At 35.4% G+C, this 22,357-nt stretch overlaps 2 protein-coding genes across 4 annotated transcripts in view; one reads left to right on the forward strand and one right to left on the reverse strand.

Annotated features, from left to right (window-relative positions):
• Nucleotides 1-12,236, forward strand: part of LOC120327575 (uncharacterized) — a 38,590-nt gene extending 26,354 nt beyond the window's left edge. Inside the window, exons 7-14 of one of the 2 annotated variants that reach the window (XM_039393901.2) lie at nucleotides 171-318; nucleotides 700-774; nucleotides 4,567-4,733; nucleotides 5,096-5,676; nucleotides 6,371-6,597; nucleotides 7,333-7,594; nucleotides 8,157-8,264; nucleotides 8,766-12,236. In XM_039393901.2, the coding sequence (XP_039249835.2) occupies nucleotides 171-318; nucleotides 700-774; nucleotides 4,567-4,733; nucleotides 5,096-5,676; nucleotides 6,371-6,597; nucleotides 7,333-7,594; nucleotides 8,157-8,264; nucleotides 8,766-8,927 (1,730 nt within the window). In that variant the 3' untranslated portion in view covers nucleotides 8,928-12,236. The remainder of the gene's footprint in view (nucleotides 1-170; nucleotides 319-699; nucleotides 775-4,566; nucleotides 4,734-5,095; nucleotides 5,677-6,370; nucleotides 6,598-7,332; nucleotides 7,595-8,156; nucleotides 8,265-8,765) is intronic. The other variant, XM_039393902.2, reaches the window with a different exon arrangement.
• An 850-nt stretch (nucleotides 12,237-13,086) lies between these two features.
• LOC120328492 (uncharacterized) lies at nucleotides 13,087-20,634 on the reverse strand. Of its 2 annotated transcripts, XM_039394999.2 has the most exons (10): nucleotides 20,514-20,634; nucleotides 20,019-20,333; nucleotides 18,599-18,688; nucleotides 18,273-18,362; nucleotides 17,884-17,973; nucleotides 17,024-17,167; nucleotides 16,215-16,466; nucleotides 14,754-14,885; nucleotides 14,064-14,287; nucleotides 13,087-13,686 (listed from the first exon to the last, which is right to left on the reverse strand). In XM_039394999.2, the coding sequence occupies exons 2-10, from the start codon at nucleotides 20,311-20,313 to the stop codon at nucleotides 13,483-13,485; spliced, it is 1,521 nt and encodes a 506-aa protein (XP_039250933.2). In that variant the 5' UTR covers nucleotides 20,314-20,333; nucleotides 20,514-20,634; the 3' UTR covers nucleotides 13,087-13,482. The 2 variants fall into 2 exon arrangements, with proteins under 2 accessions (XP_039250933.2, XP_039250934.2); XM_039395000.2 differs by lacking the exon at nucleotides 16,215-16,466.
• Nucleotides 20,635-22,357: the final 1,723 nt, after the last annotated feature.

A 22,357-nucleotide genomic window follows, 5' to 3' on the forward strand; every position in this document is an offset into this window, starting at 1 on the left:
ATTTTGAACAAATTATATTCCGGGAAAAACATGGTAGGAATATATGAAAACCATTGTTACTTTGCCTTGAAGTCATCAGTGGAAAAAGTGTATTTCTTTAAATTCAGGTCAATCCTATTATTATCTTTAATCTTGTTTATCATCGCAAGCAATCCTTATTTCTTTTCCAGTCCCAAGTGCCATGCGTCATTCCGCCTTTCGTCCGTGGAGCCCCGGACTGGCAACCGCCATGAGTGGCGGACCGAATCCAGGCGATATTCCAGTCGTTCAAGAGATACCACAACATCTCAAAGGACTTTTGCCTATCACGTTTGACAGGTAAACCATACGAAAGATATGATTCAAAATAATTAACGGTTGGAATTGAATACAGTACATCTTTGATATATCTTTGATATATCTTATCTTTTTTTTACTGGAGTCCAAATTCATTAATACAATAGTGATATTCAAAGTCGAAACTTAAAAGACGTTACGTTTACTAAGCGTTCAACAGTCCATTAGACAGACATACGCTAAAAAAAATTGTCATCAAAATTTGATTTTTTTGATGTTCGGAGGGGGTCGAAATCGAGAGTCGGATTTTTCATAACTCGGAGTTGGGAGTCGAATTTCTCTCAATCCGGAGTTGGAGTCGATGGAGATTATTTTCATTTTTAATAAGCATAAGGTGTTCGAACATTTCTATTTTATTTACAGAAGAGGATTCTCTCAATTTATTCAAAACGAAAGACCTGTGGTCATTGGCAGCAGCAGCAGCAGAGCATCAGATTTGTGAGTTGGTTTTTTTTTGCTATTGAATGTTTTCTTCTTCGGCCGTCTCCAACAGACATCGAATTGCTTTTTCGCGAGTAGTGTTGAGAGAAAACGGATACCGCAAAACTGATACTGGATTTTTACCTATCCAATTACATTACGTTGGCTCAACTTTATTGTTTGGTTCTTATCATTTAGGCATACGTTGCTGCGCTTCTATATGCTTTAATCTGGCTGATTTTCCATCAAATTTTATATTGTGTTGGTCCTAACATCTTGCAATTGTCTTGTTCACACCCGGTGAAGCAATTTATTTGTTGAATTTCTGGTAATATTCATCTTGGTGGATAAGCATTGTTTTATTCATAATTAACTGGCTTTCAATCCTAATCTGTATTCGTAAACGTGCCATCCCCCACCCAATTGTGTTCTTGGCAATGTTAATTCAATCGCGCCTTCTTGATGTATTGTCTATGAACATTGATAATAGGGGGAGCCTTATATATTTTTGTTTTCTGCGCCTTATTGTTAGTTTTTCTAGTTATTTTATATTGTTTGTCTCATAAAGACTTCCATGAAATAGCATTGACGCCGAACAGCTTTTTCGTCCGGTCGTTTTAAAAGCGAGTTGCGCAGTAGTTTGCAGAAAAATATGCTAATGACCTCTTCATGCTTCATAATGTATTTTCCAAGGATATATGGGGAGTTTCTAGGGAAAATGTCTGAATTTCACATTGTTAGTAACTGGATATCTCCACCTTGTCGATATGTTTTTCTTTTTATTTGTCATCTTACCTGAAAACGCGAAATACGTATGAAATCCAAAGCGCTGTACTATAGAAGAACACATACGCAAGATAATAACAATACAATTCAGGGAAGGCCAACTTCCACGACTAGTGACATTACCGTGAAAAACCTCAAGATGGCGCGAATTCCGAATTCCCGGTATGTGTGCAGAAAACATGTGTTACGTGTGATCAGATTTGATCTTAGGCGTACTATTCGGCCTCAATTATTGTTTGCCGTGCAAGTCACAATTCTTGCAAGATATCGTTAGATCGAAACATTGTGTTATTTTTCCCATATCATCTCTATGCATCTATGGTTATCCGCAACAATTACCTTTTTATGATATAATTAATATCCTTTCGTTGAAGGCCTTCCAAGAATGCCGTTTGTCGCACTGGCTATTGTACAGTTTATAAGGAAATAATACTCGAATTGTATAGGTTGAACCAATGACTAAAAGTATTGTATTGTTTTAGTCTTTATATTTATATACTACATTAGATTTAGATGATGCACTGTCTGACTATTATTCAAATGTTCTATGTTCAAGGGAAACGTCCAATTTTGATGAATTTTCGAAATTTGGTTTATAAATGTTACGTACGACTGTACATGTCTTTATAGAAAATGTGGTTTTTACTTTTTGCCCAGTTCCAGTTGGTATTATACCAAATTCAAATATGGATTAATATATATAGTAAAGCATATAACAATCGGACGGCGTCCATTGTCGAATTGTCAGACTCGTCAGCTGTCGGTTTACTTTTTACCTCGCGAAGGTACCGACCGCATGCTATACTTTTGTAATGTCAATATTAGCTCTATGGCATTGTCCAATAGGCTGTTGGTCAGGCAACGGCGCACGGTCAGTTATTTGTCCATCTCCTTGGTCCCATTTTTCAATTGGCCGAATCCGGCTGTTTTAATTTCACTCCGACGCCTATTATTTGCCTGAATGGCCCTCCTCGCTCCATCGCAAACAAAGTATAGTGTTCCCATGGGAATAATTTTTTTTTGTTTAAATTGTTTTCCCGTAACATCAATCAAGAAGTGTTTTTTTTCACATTTAGCAACGACTATAATTAATTTTACATTCTCCATAAAAAATAATGCATTTCTTAAAATATTGCTGTGTTTGATTATGTAAAAAAAATGTAAATGGGAACACCGACTCGGCGCGAATATGTCCTCTTCGTCGGATAAGCTTTTGTGAAGTATTTTTCAAGCTAAAGGTTATAATCTGAATTGACTGGCCAGTGCTCGTTGATGTCAGAAACTCGACCGCGCGTGAAGAAAACTAATCCCCCAGCTTCCCGGGGACATTTAATTAAGGGTTTTGGCCCACATCGGTATGGAATAATCCGGTAGTTTTAGGTATTTTTAATTCATTTCACCAGGAATTCCTGAATTTAATATATCTGGGATAATAATGCACTCATAAATTCGAATGACCCGTCAAAATTGGGAATTGAATTGAATGACAGGTTACAGATATTATAAAATGAACTGTGTTCTTCTAAACTTTCAAATTGTCCATCTAAAAAAGTTTTCAGACGTTAAACTTCGTTGTCTGTAAGCTCCTCACGCCTTCACTATTCCTGTCGGTGTCAGCTTTTGGCACTATTGGTCGCCAGTAACTTCGTTCAGAGATTGTTCTCTTCCTTCGTTTTTCTGAGTGTGTGCGTCGACCTTGCTTTGAGCAGATTGACTTGAAAAAGTCATCAATTGTTCCGAATTATTCTTAGTTGAGAAATAATCGCATCTGGGCGTTAGATAGTGTCATTTTCAACCACAGATAAAATACATACAAAAAGTATTGGGGTCGCATTCATGGATGACACCGTCATCTTACGAGTCATTTAATTTTTACCACGTCATACTCAAAATACTTTGTTTTTCTAGATTTCTGCTTTTGAATTTTTTTTCGATTTCGAATAATAAAATATATTTATATATTAGCAGCAAAATCTTCAATGCGCAGATTATATTTTATACAATAACTTTTCAAGTGTGGTAGTGGTTAATTTTTCTTTATAGGCATATCTGAAGTCTGGAAAATCATCCATTTTCAAAAAATCGCTAATAAAATCATGAGTTTCAACTCTTCGGGGTTTCATAAGCAATCACTCTAGCCTGGTTGTCATGTTGACTTACGTCGTGTCCCTGGCTTATACTATTTCATATGTTATAGCTAGCCTCGTTGACTAGACGCTGATTTTGTATTTTTAATTTTGCGATGACCGACTAAGTATGATCCGAGATAACCACATTCCGATAGGCCGCAAAGATAGGAGAGATGTTTACGCTGACTGCGATATAATAAAGAAAAACCCGATGCGTGTTTTTCACGTTTGTTTTTCTAGACCTTTGCGGGTTATCTGGCGCGGGTTGTGGGCTAGAATAAAGAGCGAAAAAAAGCATACCGCATCGGAGGTGTGTGTTTTTCGTTGACTAGGAGAGAAAAGCCCGAAGGCAGAAATACTATGTTAAACAAACACATTCCCGCATTGCACACAAGCCTATTATATTTTCAACAGACAAACTTGGGTTTTGGGCCAGGCGACTCGACTCACTCTCGTCCGCGTGCGCTCGCGACGCATTCCTTTGGCCGCGACGAATTGCGTGTGTGTGTGTGCGCTCGCGCCCAGGACAGCTCAAAGTGGCGCTCGTACGCCCTCAGGTGTATTTCTTTCTCTGATGAAATTTAATGAAACACATAGAGTTACATGTGCCAGTTTACCCAGATTACAAACACAAATATATGTTAAAAATAAAAAAAGAAGCATGAAAATTTTTGTTTTCTGGTGTCTATTTTCTGTAACAAAAAATCATCTGTAACAAAAACTCATTGCAAACAGGGTGGGTTTCAGTTCAGTACCGTTTTTGTGAAAGCGTTTATGATAGGGCTATGTTTATAGTTTGTGATTTGTTCACATTAGCCACAGTTGAAACCATGCCTTATTTCTACCTTGCTTGTCTTTTATATTTGATTCTTATCGTTGAAATATTCATTTTCAGTCCTATTGCACCACCAGATGGTCGACCTGTTCCAAGTATCGGAATTCCACCTTCCAGTGAAAGAAAAAAATCCGCAGATATTGAAAAATCGAATCCAGCGAAAATTTGTCTGAAGTCACCAACCAGAGATTCTGCTGCTGAAAAAGACAAAAACAACAATCATTGTGGTATGATCGATATCAGTTATTTCTAAATCAAGAATAAATTCTAACTCATGAATTAATGCTGTTAAAGAACGTTCAGGTTCTTGAATTTGTTAATTTCAAATTTGAGTACATGGAATATTTTTTATTTAATCGCCTTTTGTAAAGACTCGGCACTGGCGGACGCTGATATGTGAGAAACTGCTTTCTTTTAAAAAGGGCTGAAATTTCCCATCTTGGGATTATCTACCCAGTTTAATACAACCTAGAGATGGGTAGCATAGGATTTGAATCCCCGAGATTTTACCCTGCAGTACCATCATAGTTAAGTTTAACACTTCAACCACTTTGTCATGTGGCCAATAATTTGCAATTTGTTTTTTCAGCTGATCCTGTGTCGGGATTATCAAATCGAAACTTGCCTAAAGTTAGTATGACAAGAAAATATTCGATCGATAGAAGTCCGCACGAGCGTCCAAGAAAATTGTCAACATCACCTTCACGACATCACCCCAATGTCGCAGAAGTTAGACCTCGTTCTCGTCAACGTCATACATCACCTGTTCCGTACCGAGAACAGATCCCAGTGACCCCAAATTCATCTCAACGTGCCCCGACGACATCAACAAGCTACTCTCACAGTAGCAACAACAACAATATGTTATTGAAGGAACCGAAAGAAGAATATGAAATCGCTCGACCTATATCTCGCTCTCGTGAAGCCGCTGCTACAGCAATGCTTGAGTTGAAGTCATCTGGGTTATACAGATCTGTCGCACCTCCTCCACCACTCGCTCGACACTCACCTCCCCCCACTCCTGTTTCGGAAACTCCGACTAAGGTTGTCTCAACATCGAAGTCAGTACCATCAATTGTTCCTCTCGACTCAACTAAACAGCAATACAAATGGATGATCGCTGGACACAGTTATGTCATCAGTGCTGCTGGTATTCAGAGCCTCGAAGCGGTAATTATCGTTATTATACGCCATGTTACACAAACTCTTTAAATTAGTAGGTTTGTTGGTCAGATTGAGTGCTTGATTGATTGGGGTGACAATTTCTTGATGGACTTATTTCGAGTGAATAAAAAAAAACGGTGTTAGAATGATTTACAGGACTTTCTAAATGTTCATGGGTTATTAACTTCATTGATACACAAGGTTTATTTCAATGAAACATGACCACCTATTACTGTAATCCAGTGGTGAATTCTGTACACCACAGCGCATTACTGCATTTTGAGATAATTTCAAGTGCATTACGAAATAACTTTATGTTTCCTGAAAAATTATTTTTTGTTCGCCCGCTTTAGTAGTTGTTGGAAACGATCAAAATCAATGCAAAATTAATATTGTCAATTCAGCTGTGTTATGAGCTTCATGTATTTAAAAACAAGCTCACAGTGATTAAATGTACATATATTACAAAACTTTACCCCGTAGTAGTAATATCAATGAAATTTTTTTGTTGAAGACGCTGTGATTAGTGTTTCAGAAAGTGAATGCCCCACGAGTTTGAAGAGTTTAGCTGTAAAATAGGGTGTCCAAAAATAAATGACACCCACAAAATCGATAATCTTATTAATGGGTTTGTTTTATTTTGGGACACCCTGTACATGATGATGGTTTTAAATTTTTGATTTTTTCATATCTATTTCAGACACGTTCAATAGTTGGCTCTGAATGTGGAAACGAAGCAGCAAGAAATCGTATCATGCACGAGTTTGTTAAAATGAAATCACTTTTTGAGGAAAAGTTTGATATAGAAATGAGAGTTCGCCGAGACCTGGAATTGGAACTCGAACATTTAAAAGCAAGTAAAAGAGAAAAAATACAGGCAACATCGGAAAAAAGAAAACAAATAAACGAAGAAATGGACATTATGAGGTTAGTATTGTTTTATTCAAAACTTTTTTTTTCACCGGTTCATATTGTTTTGACTGACTACACCAATGTAGGAGTTACAAAATCTTGAATATCATGAGCTCACACAATATGATTGAGCCAATACTACCATAGGATTTACATATTTATCCCGGGGGAGAGGAAAGCCGATAAGACGGCTTATCCATATGGCGAACCACGGCCTCTCGTCCGGTTACCATTTCAAGTCGGGTATGGGATTAGATTTACTGTATTGTTTGTTTTCGGAAGCATGGACTTGGTGGTGGAGGAAGCCGTAACCGACCAGCGGTTACGTGAACCACCCAACGACGGCGAGGAGTCCAGCAATCCTCTCGCACATAACCATCCCTGCATGAGATTCGAACCTGCGAACCCACGCGGAGTAGTTAGAGGTGCGGTGGCGAGCGTATTCCTAACGCTTAGCCCGTTGAGCCACACCGCCGCGCCATTTATTCAATTAATGTGTGAAAACTGCATGAGGCAGGATATTAGATAATAATCGATTTGGCTCGTTGGTAATTATAATATCTTTGCTTTATGAGCAATCTTCTGCGCAAAAATTGAGAATTAAATCTGAAATCAATGACTGAGCATCACTGTTATGGGTTCAGGTTCAGTAAGATGAAATTTTTCGCTTTGGCGTGTGAATATAAAACAACGTGACAACACTTTCACTTGTTCCATATACTTTATTCATGACGTCGTTTCTTTTTTTAGACAAGAACACAGTAGAAGGATGAAAGAACTCTCGAAGTCTCAGGAAATGTTTCTGAGTAAGTTGAAAGATCAAGGAAGAGATTCTCAAGTTGCTTCTGCCATTAAGAATGATCAAGACCTTCGTGCCAGAATCCACGAGTTGGAAATGAAAAACGATAAACTAAGATTGGATCTGATGGACGAAAGAGAAAAAAGAACGGATGCTGAACTCAAACAAAAAGAAGCGACGGAATCGTCGAGAGGAAGAATTTCTTTCCTGCTGGTATGTGGAAATGTTCTTTCCACACTTCTCTTTTTCATGCATTTCGCTCCGAACAATGCCCTGTTCTAGTAGCATTTTAGTTGCTAGGCCTTTGTGCCGGCGCTCCCGTAGTATGTGCGCCGAGATGGTGGACACCGGAGCGTAGTATGTGTACACTGTTAGTGTTAGGCCATAATTTTATCCTTATTTTAGTTATATTACGAGTTTGGGAAACTAGCCAAGTGGCTCCCGTAGTATTTGTACCTGAAATTATGGCCTAACCGTAATCTGGTACACATACTACGTTTCGGTGTCCGCCATCTTGGAGCACATACTACATGATTACCATTGTGATGAATATATGAGTTTATGTCGAAAACAATATTTGGATGTTTGAAACTGCTAAAATCTTACTTATGTATTTGAACTCCATTTTGAAGGATGTATTACATTCAAAATGATAGATTTTAGGATTATCTTGTCCCTGGCAACATTGAAGCTGTACAAAATTGTACCTGATAAAACTTTAATGGGGTCTTTCTAGTTTGAGTATTCCAATAAATTATATTATGTTCATTTTTAGCAGTCACCCCTTTCTCGTATGGTGCGCGGAGTTGCGGGTAGAAAAGCAGCAGATGAAGAATCTTCGATAACATCATCGTGCACCAACAAAAATATTTCCTCAACCCAGGTAAATAATGTTTTTCGATGTTTCATTTTGAATATGTAATCCATATTGGTCTAGATTGCAGCTTAATCAGATTTCGGTCATACTAAACGTTACAGAAATATATTTATGTTATTGTGCATCAGGCCTTTAAAGCACTTAGAATAATTGCCTTCACTCTTGCTATCCTTACATTATGTACATTCAGACCAGGACAAAAGCAAAATATAAGGAGAAGTACTTGGTTCCACTGAAACGTAATATTTCTTAGTCTATTTAAACTACCGGTATATGCTAGATTGATTTCAATATGAAAATGACTAATTTAATAAATAGCAAATGAAACAAAATGCTTGTTTGATTTCTTGAAAATCACTTTTATTGGAAACCAATAATTCTGAATTGTAAAAAAAATCTGTTGGACAATCCCCATAGCTAATATTTGTCCATTGGTTTTTGCTGTTAGATTTTGACTATTCTGATACAGAATTGAGCCCGGTCTTATCAACTATTTTGTATCTTCAGGTACCATCATTTCCTTCTGTGTCATCAATTACCAGTACATCTTCCCATCAGCGTCAACTGAACGGAATACTATCTCCTACAGCGCCACCTGTCAATTGCCTCCCTCATGAACAATCTATAAGCAGTGACGTCGAGTCTCAAAAGCCTGTCATTGTTTCGTAAAGAGTACATGCAACATTTCGATTACATTCATACAAAAAGTACGTTTTCGATCAACTGTACACAAGCATTTGTATATAGCTTCGATACCAAAAGGTAATGCTTTGGACTAAGCTGGCAATTCATTCAATTCCAAATTCAAGAGGCAACATGTTTTTTTTATTAGATTTAGACATACTGCTTATTTGTGTGATTGCATCGTTGGAATATTTTATTAGTTGAGAAATCATTTTGAAATTGGAGTATAGTAGGAACTTTTCAACAATGTTCACTCTTTCTTTGTAAAATTGAAAAAGACGAAATTTTGCATTTTAGATTTTAGCTGTTTTTGTGGATATAAAATCTCAGGTATTAGACCAAAAATCATCTCTCTATACTCAAAGTGATTCTCTGAAATATCGTAATAGCGTTGTATGCATTGTTCCATATAGTCGTTTTCTAATGGGTTAATGTCTTTCGTTTCTGCGGCCTTTTAATACTAGTAAGGTGTATGTATCTGTTTTTGGTTTTGCCACCCAACAGCAATGAAGCTATCAATAATTGCGTAGTTCTTTTGATTATCTCATTGTCTGTTATATTCTGATACCTCAAACTTAGTTTTAACATAGTCATATTACTACGTTGTTGTAACTATGTGCATCTACTACTATTTCTATATTTTCTTTATTGTATGCGACTTAGTATTTAGCCACAACATTGATGTTTTCAGTTGCCCGCTTCGCTTGAATCTTTGCAGAAGATTCTAATGAATTCTTATTTTTTATTGCTTTTATTCATTCGCCTTATATAAATTCGCATATATATATTTCAATTTGAAGTTCAAAATTGTCATTTTGTGAAGATGAAAAATCCGTGTGGCCTATTTTCTCATTCTATATTCCTTCACCATCCCATAAAAATTTCAATTTGTATTGTGAAGCGAAAAACAAAGAACTATATCCGCTTATTTTGCATTGTTTTTGGCCATGTAAAAGGTACATCTGTTTTATTATAAATAACTCAATATCTCTGTAGCAACAAGTGCTAATTTGGTTTATGTAACGGTAATTTTTTTATGCTTGAAAAAAAAACGTAAAGTTGATATTAAGATTTTTGTTCAAGAAGAAAATCCAAATACGGGATTCTGAAATCAACATGGCCATATACAAATATCTGCTATCCACCATCTGTCAAGAAATTGACTTTCCATTTTTTCCAAGTTACTCATACCGGTTCTGTTATTTCTTAAAGTATCATAGTACAAAAAGCATTGTATAGTGAATATTTCAGCTCTGATAAAGTTAACAACAGATAACTCAACAGCCATACTCAAATTGGTTTATGATGAATGTATTCAAGATGAATTCAAATTGAAGCAAGTTAACATAATATATATTGTGATCTCCTACTTGGTAATATTGAATTTCTATTAAGAATTTTCCTTTGTCTCCAGTATATGTCGATGTAGAATTTCCTTCTGGTTCATAACAATTTTCAGGAATCGCACTGCATCGATGAAAAACAGTCGAACTAAACCCTGCACCCTCTTAACCCCACTTTCTGTTGGTATTTCTTTGTTTTTGCTGAAATATTTTTCTACAGTACTTAAATGTTTTTCAGAGTTTTCGCTCATGACCAGCACCATACATATAATATTTTGCCCAGAAATATACATTGTATATATATATATTTTTGAATAATTCCTCATAATTGTGCATATTTTGATGCCATGAATATCTACAACAGTGCTTAGCAAAAACGATATCCAATTTTTAAACAATGAAAGGCGTTCAAATCTCAATGTAATTCCACATGCCATGAATATGGAATATTCAATGAACTTAATGAAGCGCCTGTTTTCCATCTTGTTCCTGATTCTATGTATTATTTAATTGTTTATAAAAATTCTTTTGTCAAATTTATGGCCTGCTCAAGTCTTTAGTTTAATTTTATGTATTTTAGATTAGACTTGAAACAAGCGTGATCGAGTAAGGTGAATATATATGTTTGTTCCTGTCAAAACCACCAATAATGTATAGGATAATGTAAGGATTTATCTGTTGTAAGGGATGTCCATTGTCTGTATTCGATACCCAAATTCTCGGTATCCTGCATTGCAATTCTTATAGACTTATAAGATATAAAATAGGTGCCTTTAAAAGCAAAATATATTAGTACAGCAAAAAGCAGGAATTTGAGAAAAAATGTTATTATCATCGCCAAATATTAGTTCTGAAATTCCTTAATTCTAAATATTATGACCATACATATCTTCACTTGGCTAATGTGTTCCCCTGTAAGCAAAATTTCCTTTGAATAATCCCACTTTAGTACAGAATTTATATTGCTACTCAATTTGTCATTGTAAAATAAGAATAGCATGGGTTTTCTGTATTTTAGTCTTGCTTGTCGAATCTGTATTGAAACATGCGATTCGCTGTTTATGTTATCAAAAACAACATCCCTTCGCTTGTACTCATTTTTAGCAATAGTTAGCCCTACTACCTCATTTCTTTTTTCCTTTTACCCTCCCATTTTATTTTTAGTTTTACTTTGTTTTGCTGTTTTCCATATTCGACTATATTGATAAATTCTGTTTCTGATAATTTTGTAATATTAGGGTTTAGGTATGTCCCAACCAAAATATTGGTGGACGAAGCCGAATTGCGAGCCTTTAGAGTGATATATTTGTTTTGATTAACATGATAAAAATGTGTTTTAAGTTCCCATTTGTTTCACTTTTTTTTTTTTCAGGAAAAATTCTCAAAATAATATATTTCAGAATAAAAAAGAATTGCTTCAATATCGTTTTTGAATAACTCACTTTTATCTCAAATATATTGAAGATTGGTTTTTGGTTTTATTAATAAAACTATTTTATGATAATTTAGATTTTTGGTATAAAGATATTGAGTATTTTTTACTATTGCCAAATTTTTATTTTATTTTTGACCCAATATTAAGAAAAAAAACTTCTGTTTACAATACCTCACATTATGCCCATTTTTGTCTAATATTTCAATACCTCACGCCCAGTTGGTATTGCTCAATCTTTGATTCTTGATTTAGGTACGAAAAGTGTGGCCCGAAGATCAGCAGCCATTTTGGGGTTTGTTAATTTGTGGTTCATGCTTGATTAGACCATAGGTAGACGTTAAATCAACTTCTACCTGCCTTGTGCTTTGATAAAAAAAATCGAGATGCAATGAAAAATTGCTTTTCCATTGGATTTTACCCCAAAACATTTCTTTAACTATTCTATTATATATATTATTATATTCTTCTGTACAAAAAGCTCCAGCCGGACCCGCAAATAAAATTAAAATATACAAACTCTGCTTTTTATAAATTTGCTTGATCAGTATGGTATAGGCCAGGAATTCACGACCAGGTAAATTTATGGGTTGGGGAGGACTTTGACCCTTATTACGAGGAATTTGAAGAACAGGTTTTGATCGTTGAGAACATAGCAGTTTGGAATATTGCTGGAATTGCAACGACCTCCGTTGCTTGAAAATATCGTAATGCTTTCATCCCTATGGGAGACCCCTATTTGACCCTTATTACGAGTAATTTGTAGAACAGGTTTTGATCGTTGGGAACATAGCAGTTTGGAATATTGCTGGAATTGCAACGACCTCCGTTGCTTGAAAATATCGTAATGCTTCCATCCCTAAGATCTATTTCTTAGTTATAAATTTTGTGCCAATTTTGAATGGTGTGCGGCCCCGGGAAACAATTTTTCAATTTAGTTTAATCTGGTACGTGCGAGTAATTCCAATCTCTTTGCGTTGCAGAGCCTATACCTGAGCCCGTGCGAAGCGAACAACGCATGTCATAAGATCAATAACCAAAATTTTTGTGCTTGCCTAGAAAGCCCATGTTAAATAGAGGGGCGAGCCGCGGTTTCACCCAGTTTTGTTTATACCTGGTACCCCTCTATGAAAGGTTGCACACCCCTGCTTTCGAGCTGTAGTTTATGTGAACTTGGCGCGATTAATCTTAGACATCTACATTAACAATCCTACATTCGAAATCCAAACATTCCTACATTACAAAACCTGTTTCGTCCCACAAGTTTGTTGAAAATAAAAAAGTTTGGGGTAAATCTTACTTTTTACCGGGAAGCAAATGAGAGAATGCTTGTATTGGGCTATACCTGTCAGTTTGGGTTCTTGATATTCATTCATTCAGCACTGGCGATAATTGGGGCCACGAGGTTCTTTGACCTCCTTCATAAAAAAGCTCGACCTTGGCCCCTATTTCGCTTGATAAGTGTGGGAATTAGAGCTAGTATATTAACTGGCGCGCCCAATTCCCAGCCAGAGCTGCTATTTCCAGTTACACTGAACGTGTCTTCTTCCTATTTGAGAAGTAGACTGATTTCATTTCCTTGTTATATATAGGGTGTATGCCATGGTAATGGCTTGTGAAGGTCAGTTGTTTATTTAGATTAATAATGCCAGTAAATCGCCATTTTTGCATTGTAAAGTTTGCTTTTTCGTATTAATATGACAATGACAAAGAAAACTACAATTTTTAAGGTATAACGTCTGAGGGAGTGATGCATTCATTTTATCTACGATCTGCGTTCGCAAACAACTCCTGGGTATTGTCCGGTCACTTCAACATTTACCATTCCTTGGTATCTCGAGTTGATATTTCTTTGAACATATAGATATAGATTCTTGGCTTGCGAGAAACTATTTCCAGTATCAGGATAGCCAGGAAACCACGCCGAGAAACTTGCAGGTTGTCCGTTTTTGAGAAATAATTTTCCAGTCTGTGTAAACGTGAAATGATATTAATGTTATGTGGCAAACTGCTATATATCGGTATTTCATCGCAGTAACGTCTGATGGTGTCTTTTGGAAACTTCGGGGCACCGGGACCCTTTTAAAAAGGATTAACGGATAAGAATAACGTCATGTCCCCTGAAAATAAGTGACACCGAACAGCGGGAGAATTTACAGTGTAAGTGGGGAAAGTTGTCAAAATCTCGCTATTTAAATCATCAAAAACACAAAAAGTGTATTTTATAGCTATATCTGATTTTAATTATCCATGAACTTGATACCGTTTTCCCAATGCTTTTCTGCGAGTTTTGATGACCAAGGCCTTAGACGTACGTACAAATAGGGTAGTATAATGGTCAGTTACCTTTGGGTCAACTTTCATTCCCAACCAAACTACGATGTGTTCATCGACTGAAATTATTTGGCTCCGTACAAGATTAGTAATGTCATCAAAAAGGTCGCTGTCGTTTATATCAGCAACAGTCCCGCCATCTCCTTCGCATGTTCTTGATGCTTCATCAAAATCAATATTTTTCCAGGAAAAAATTTCAACCCAGTAGCATTTAGTTCCATGTTTCACTTTGCAGTCTTAAAAGCACATACATGTTTTTTAACAAACGGTATAAGTGACTGGAAACGCAGATACGAACTCAATTATCGATACTTAGACCAAAATGAAACTGAAGTGTAATCGGCTTGGGTTCAATGAGCTATATTTACACATTCGGTTGTTTATTTATCCGAAGTAATGTCAACTCTTCTCTGAAAAAGTCGCGGCCTCTGCCTATTATAAGCGTTCAAAACGTTTTTGGCAGACTTGATCCAAGTTACAAATTGCAATGCAATTCAGGTTTACAGGCTAATTTGAACACTCGTACAAATTAAGCGAGAAACAACAAATATTGATACCATATATCTGCATACAGTAAGTTAGTCCTACAACAAACTCAACAACTTTACTTAGTCGAGGATGTGTTTTATAAACAGACCAGTTTGATTAATGTAATTGGAAACTATTCCAAGCTTCGATCAATTAGCAATTATTTAAACTTACGTTTATCACTTGAAGGCAAATTAATTCCTCCAGTCCAAGTCCAAGGCGGGGTATTTGTAAGTTTCTTTGGTGTCTCCGTAGTTTGCACATGTATTGATCTCGTTGGTGGTGGTGCCCGTGGAATTTGAGGATCTGAAATTTAATATTTTATGGAGTTTTTGCTGGAAACAACGCTCTTGTACAATATGTGAAAGGCTGGAATAAAATGTTTTATCGGTTGGACGAAACTTGGCGTGGAAAACCCAAGGCATGCTTGCAACCAACCACTATCCCGCAATTCAAATGAAATAGATGTCACGCTCAGAACACAATCTCTTTCAGCTTTATCCGGGTTTGTTGTATACGCTATGGCTATACACTATGTTATCGACTCATGCATTTGTCAAGCCAACCAACTTCTAAAAGAGAGAAAATTATTAAATCATTTATAGTTTATGCTTAGTGCAATGGATGTTTCCCCGAATATCGATATCCGTGTTGTACACGAAGAAGACCTGCGGTTAGTTTTGTTATCATTATTATGTTGTTGTTGTTGTTGACATCAAAATTTAAAATTGCGCATCTTGTGGCGGTTTCACGTTCGCGCGCTTCACGATCTGGTGGTCAGTCAAAGTCGGGAAAACTACGCTACCGTATCGGTACTACTATTTCATTTTGGCTTTCGTGTCCATATATTTGAGCATCGCTCTCTAGTGTATTTACTCACTATTGACTAATCAGCAAGATGTCGACGGTGACATAACGATGGAAATTTTAGTAGCCGGTCGAACATTTTTTTCGCGCTGACAGATGATTTCAGGCGGGGTTGTTCAACCTATATTTCAGTTTTTAGCTGTGTTTTATGTTAGTTGTGCTGTTATTTAGGTTTAAATGACAAAACTTTTTTTTGCTCGCATTTTGCCTTACGAGGAGTTTCAGTCCTAGTGCCTTTTTAGAATTAGAATAATATTAATCGCTGAACTTGTCACTTCCAAAAAATGTTTTGTAATTGTAAGGCATAGGAAAACTTTTCTGGGGTCAAGGGTTAAATATACAAGTTATTTTTGGTTTGATAGTGAGTCAGGATCAGGCAGTTTTCTGCTGCGTTCGTAACTAGGTAGTACTTTGTTCAGACTCCGGCAGTAGTTAGTAGAATGAAGAAAGCGCTAATTATTTTATCATAATTATATGCAATGGCGTAGTGTTGTGCCATTATTTCGAGTAGTTTCCAGCGTTATTAAAACAGTTATCCGCTGAACTTATCATCGTACCTCTTCACATATTACTAATGAATAGCTATTATCATCGTAATTCCTTAAATACCAAATATACAGTTGAAACTATGTGAAAATTCTGGTAAAAAAATTGGGAATTTAATATATATATATTAAATTTTTGGTATGTAGTTACACATGGAGGAGAAAATATTTGGGTATTATTATTGCAGCGGAACTAGAATCCGTGTTCTTCTATCCTACGAACCGGTCATTCCCATGGCAAATAGTCTTGAAAAAATTCTTTCGAAAGAAGATTTCGTTGTTTGTCGTTCTGCACCACCCGATTGCGTCACTGTGATTACAGTTGGTTTTTTCGGTTTAGAAGGTTTCGTTGTCTTTTGTGGTTTTATGGGCTTCTTGGGTTTTGTAGGAATTTTCGTGGTCTTCGTCGGTGCCACCTTGGTTGTTTTTTTCGGCAGAGGCCTGCTGCGTCTATTCCATGGCTTTTTAGTCGGACCTTTCAGAAAATTGTTATTCATCTATGACAAGTCGCGTATCATGGGTGGCGAAGTAGATTTATGAATTTGTACTCGAAGCTTTGACTAAACCGTTTAAAATTTCCCAGCGTAACAAATTTGGGAAGTTTTTCCAACTAACGTCATACAATTAGAATGTTACGAACAAATTTGAACTGGAAAGCACAGGTATAATATTCTGAATCAATACTTTGAAAGCCAGTATAGATACCCTTACACTAAATAAATTGCGCAAGTTAAAAAAAACTTGCGATTTTGAATGTTTTGGTGAAGAGTTGAATAAAAAAAGATATATACTACATTACCTATCACATCCATTTTTTCTCCCCCATACATTCACAAATGTGTACCTCTTTTGTCGTAATTTTTGTAGGGATATCATTTTTAGAGAACGACTTTATAATATAACGACGATATAATTTTCTGAAACGAATTTTCGACGTAAGATGATTTGACAGTGATCGTCTTTCAAAAATGTTGTAACGTTACATTACATACGCATTAAATCCATTACATACACGGTATATACGTCACTTACCTGGTTTTCTTCTTATTGTTGGTTGAGGTCTCCGTGTTGGTTTTGTTGATGGAGAGTTATTTATAGTTTTTTCAATAAACCTGAGCAGCCTTGTCTCCATTTTATTCATAGCATCAGTGAGTTCAGTTCGTAAACTATTAATTGCTGGAAATACAAAACAAAATTATAAAACGTCATCACACTAAATGAGAGCAAAAATATCCAGTGATATGTAAATTATCAATATATTTTCTACTTTCTGGCCATTTTGATAGAGTCTAAGGCGAGATAGCAAAAATTTCAAGGTATAGTATGTAATTAGATTTTTTCAATCATACTGGATGAGTGCATATCTCCTATTTGTAGAGAAAACCTTAGATCAGGGCTCTTCAAACTGGGGTCCCGACTTCACAGTGGGTGGCGAAAGGTCCAAATGGGGTTGCGGTAAATGTTTTTTGATACTAAAACAAAATATCGATTAAATTTGGAACCAGTACTGAGACCCACCATCACCAAAATAGAGCAAAGATTTGATATTTTGTGCGAGAATATGCAAGCACATCGGTTTCATTAAAGGTATTGCCAAGTTTAGTATATATTATTATTTTTTTCCAATATTCCCAGTATTATTCAAATTTATTTTTGTTTTACTTCCCGAGTCGTGATGAAAAAAGTTTGAAGAAAAATGCTTTAAATTGTGCTGATTTGGAATATAATTGACAATTCTCCTAACAGATATGAAAACTTCTTCTTTCATTCAAAAATTTTTTGGGGAATTTTTATCATTTTAAATCTTTGAGATATCAAATTAAATAAATATACATATCCTCATCTCGAATGCTTTTATCCTATTTTTGCAGACCAATGAACTATAATGTCACCCGTAGTTGTGGTTTTCTCCTGAGATTGTTCAAGCTGTTTGATGAGTTTTTCTTGAGTTTTGTTCATAATTCGGATCTGACTTTCAATTTCTGTAAATAAAAAGTTCAACTCACTCGTTTGAAATGTTATACTGATTTACGGACGAAATTCCACTTTGTTTTCACTAATATTATAAATCATCCTAACCGCCTATACTTATATTATATTAACACGTATTTTCCTTATAATTTATAGCCGAAAGTAGGCGGATATTATCACAAGGTTCTAAAGTGTTCTATACAGGTAAAGATGCCATGAAGACTGTCAAACTGTCACTCACTCTTTATGTAAAATGTGATGTAATTTTAAAAAAAAACAGAATATGGTAATGAAATGTAAAATTATGCACCTGAAGATAATTGTCTTTCTAGTTTCCTTTCCAGAGCATGGTTTTTTTCTTCCATGTATAAATTGTTTTTATTAATCTCCGCTTTAATATCTATTATATAAATAAAACGCACGTTCAGTTTACTAGAATGACCACATAATGATATATCACATGGCAATATTGGTCATTTTGGTTAGTTTTGTGTTGTAGCGAATGTTTGTATGAACAATATTGGTACGAACAACTCTTGATTTATAAAAGGAATATTCTTTCGTAACACGGTCCCTTTATTGTTCAATTTATATTTAGGCTATTGACAAATAAATATTTATTACAAAAATATATACCTTGCATTCTACCATATTTCATATTTTTCTCTGATCTTTCAATTCTTGCCTCGCGAGAAGTTAATATTCTGTTATATTGTTGATTCATGTCTTAAAACAATACCACAGATATATATATAAAGAAACACTTTGATGGATCAGGGACGTATATTATTTTACATTTTTTTTAATATATATGTTTTATTCACCCGTCCAAAAGCATTGGCATATATAATATATATATATATATATATATTTGATTTAATTTCCTGCTATGTTTTATCAACTTCCATATCAGATTGCTTTGAGCATACCAGTTGTCCATTACTCCAAACAGACAAAAGAATGATTACCATATCGTCACGCTAATAACCGAATTGCGTAAGTCATTTTTGGCGATTTTGAGTTCTCATAAAATAGGTATTTATGTAATGCTGCGCACCTGTCTGTTAACTCAGATTTTATTTTAAGAATTCCGAAACCCATAAAAATGGAGATTTAGTATGACATGCACATTTGTGCAATTGTTTCGTCATAATGAATTATCATTGTTACCGCAGGACTATTGTGACGTCACAAAGGCAAAATAACCTCAGCGAAGTATTTTTGAGTTTTTGCATCTCGGATTCTAGCTTAGCGCGTATTAATTTGAATTTATACTACAGAATAGGAAGGCGTGCACTTGTGATATTCACTGTCCGAGTCCAATTCACCTTGGTTGGCTTTTATATTGGATGCATCGCTGTTTTATTCTTTATATTTATTCTTAATCTTATTTCGTTGGGTGTGCAGAACGTGTTATATTGATGAAATATATATTTTCAAACATAAAAAATAATGTAATTAAAACTGATTAGCTATTTTGGGGATTGGACATTGTAGATACTGAGAATTACATTCGTTTTTGGAATGTTTAGTCTTCAGGACTGGTGCATATAGTAAAGTTGCAAAATTGCGTATGTCCCCAAGTCATAGACACATTTTTGCCTAAGCCACAGTGCGCCATTATGACGTCACTTAACTGCGTCATACAAATTAACTTAAATCCGGCTACGATCAAAAAATTGAACCATGGCAAATTATTGACTCTCAATGGCATAACAATATCATTAGTAAGTTTTTTAAGTTTTTCTCAAAACTGCTAAAAATGACTTACGCAATTCGATTATTAGCGTGACGATATTATACCATTCGAGATCCAAAGATTTTTAGATTTTATATGTAGATTATTAAAATATTTGCAAACAAAAAGGTAGATTTGGCATTTACAAAAAGCTGTTAAGCTTTTGCGAACATGCTCCAAGCGCGACAGATATACTTCGAAAATTTGATTGTAAGGCCCAAGTTTTATCAGCGTATCTTCAGATTAGCTTCAACTGCTTATATACATGAGGTGGCAAAGTTAACATTGCCTTGTTCAATATAGAAACACCTATCATACCTTGCTTTGTCTTTTTAAGATCTTGATCAAGTCTAGCCACGATTTTCATAAGATTTTTGGTTGAGACTCCGGATTTTTGTTGGCATTCGAGAGGATATTCAATGCGGTTCATATAATCATTGATATCGATTCCGGCGAGCCCGTGTGGTACTGGGTCACATTGAGATATGTGGCATCCAACTTTCGGTTTGCAGTCAAAACTGTAATCACTGTTTATTATCTGGCATATACTTTTTCCTGGTAGCAAAACTAAAACAATCCATTGCAGGCAAGCAAAGGTGCTATAAAGCTTCATTTTTGTAGCGTCTAAATTTGCTGAAACAGATATAAATTGAATTTTGAATTAATTTTCATTATTAAACAAAACCGCGGGCAGAAAAAAAAACGGCCACAACTCTCTAATTTGATTTGGCGTATTTACAAAGACCAAATATTAAGCCATAGCCTGGTTATTCAGAAAAATTCTTGTTTATATGAGGGAACGGCTATACTTACATCTTCAAAAATGCTTTTTCTAGTTGGACTTTAACTTTAACAATACTGTCCTCTATCTCTCGGAATAAGGAAGAGCATTCTATAACCCAAATCTTCTTATTTCCTTGGAACGCCTAGAAAAACTTAATCAATTACTGTTTTTTTTTTGCAATCGTAATGCAAATTTTTTTCGCTTCAAAATTTTATTCAGTACACTAAATCGCAGTACTTTCATAATTCTTGTATATGTCAATTTTCTGGCCTTGTATCCCTCGAAACGTATTTTACTCAATAAATCCTGTTAAGGCAAATGATGTATATAGATAGACACATTGTTTATTTCCAGAGTCGAGAATAAAATTTCACTTTAGCCTTGGGCGTCGGAGAATTTTTAGCTTGGCACGTGATAAGAATCTTTCAGGCGGGCAATGTTTTATTGGTTAGCCCAGAGGTTCTCAAACTTTTGGTGTTATTGAGCCGTGAAGCGGTTGACAATTATTTACGGTGCCCCACAATGAATTTATGAAATAAAAACAAAACAAATTGTTTTTCAACGATTAAAATTCCATTGTAAATCAAAGTTATTTTATCTAATGGCTTGGATGTATTTGCTGCTTTGTATTTAAAAAAATACATCTGATACAAAACATATTAATGAAGTATTGTCGAAATGTGGCAACAATTGGAACTTATGGATAATGTCATATTTGAATTACGAATAGCTCTCGGAGCCCCTAGGTTTTTCTCGTGGAATTCTCTGGCTTCGTTAGCACTTAAGAACCTATGGATTAGCGCATTCACAGTCTTGGTATTTCTGGCGCCCTGGTTAGTCCTGTGGTCAAACTAATCTAACCAGCTTGAAAAGGCTGCAATATATTGTTAGACTATGAAGAACTGTGAATATTCCAGATATTCCAAACCTTATGACTCTGTAACGTTCTGACGGTTCAAAGCGAGTCTGTAGAATCAAAGATTCAAATATGCGAAAGCGGAAGTATGTCTAAATATTAGCCAATGTATGCTACCGATCTTAAACATATATATTGATTGTTGACGTATGTGAGAATTTATTTTCAATATAGATGAATCTTCATTTCTGCACTAGGTTTTTACGTGAAGATATATCCTACGAGCCCATTCCCGTGCATGAGAGAGTTACCGGTCGCACATCGCGTCGTTTTGGGACATCTTTTCGTATAAAAGCGATCGACTCTTTTTGAAACGATTTTCGAAGAGATGCCCCAGGTAATTACATAGATACATTACATTCATTAAAAGAAAACTATTGTCACAAACTTTGTTTATGTCGTAAAATTATTCAGTAATAGTTAAGTATTACGAAAAGCTGTTCCGATGTCAGTGTTTTACTGACGAAATATATGTCCGTTTTCACTTCAGGGTATATCTAAATAAGTGGAAAGTGACCAAAATTCCTATTATTTAATCAACGCAACTTATATTATTCAAAAACGAGACGATAGCGATTTATTTTAACAAAATATCATTAAATTTACATCATTCAAGGTGAAAGTGAATAAATTAAAAAACAGTCATGATTATGTATACTGTGATACTACATATACTGTAGCGAGTACATTGGGATGATTATTGTGTATTTCAATATTTTCACCAGCACGTATTGTTAATAGTGCATGTTAGACGCCTGAAACAAGGTCGTTGCTCTAATTTATTTCCTTTATGATTTATACATCGCCATGCCACAATGTTCCATGTTAATCTAGCCCTTTGTAGACTTTGTACTTCAAATGCAAACAAACGAGGCAATACATGCAATCACATGGAACACCATATACGTCAGCACTCGTCAATATTGAGAAACGGTGGCAATAAAACAACAATTATAT

The sequence above is a fragment of the Styela clava genome, chromosome 7 (assembly GCF_964204865.1).
Source record: "Styela clava chromosome 7, kaStyClav1.hap1.2, whole genome shotgun sequence".
Classification (NCBI taxonomy): Eukaryota; Metazoa; Chordata; class Ascidiacea; order Stolidobranchia; family Styelidae; genus Styela; species Styela clava.

Coding starts and splice junctions, on each gene's coding strand:
- LOC120328492 (XM_039394999.2), bottom strand. CDS start 20,313: ATGAAGCTTTATAGCACCTTTGCTTGCCTGCAATGGATTGTTTTAGTT. Junction 17,168..17,883: donor GGAGAAAACCACAACTACGG/GTGACATTATAG, acceptor TTGTATTTCCAG/CAATTAATAGTTTACGAACT. Junction 16,467..17,023: donor AACAATAAGAAGAAAACCAG/GTAAGTGACGTA, acceptor ATTTTCTGAAAG/GTCCGACTAAAAAGCCATGG.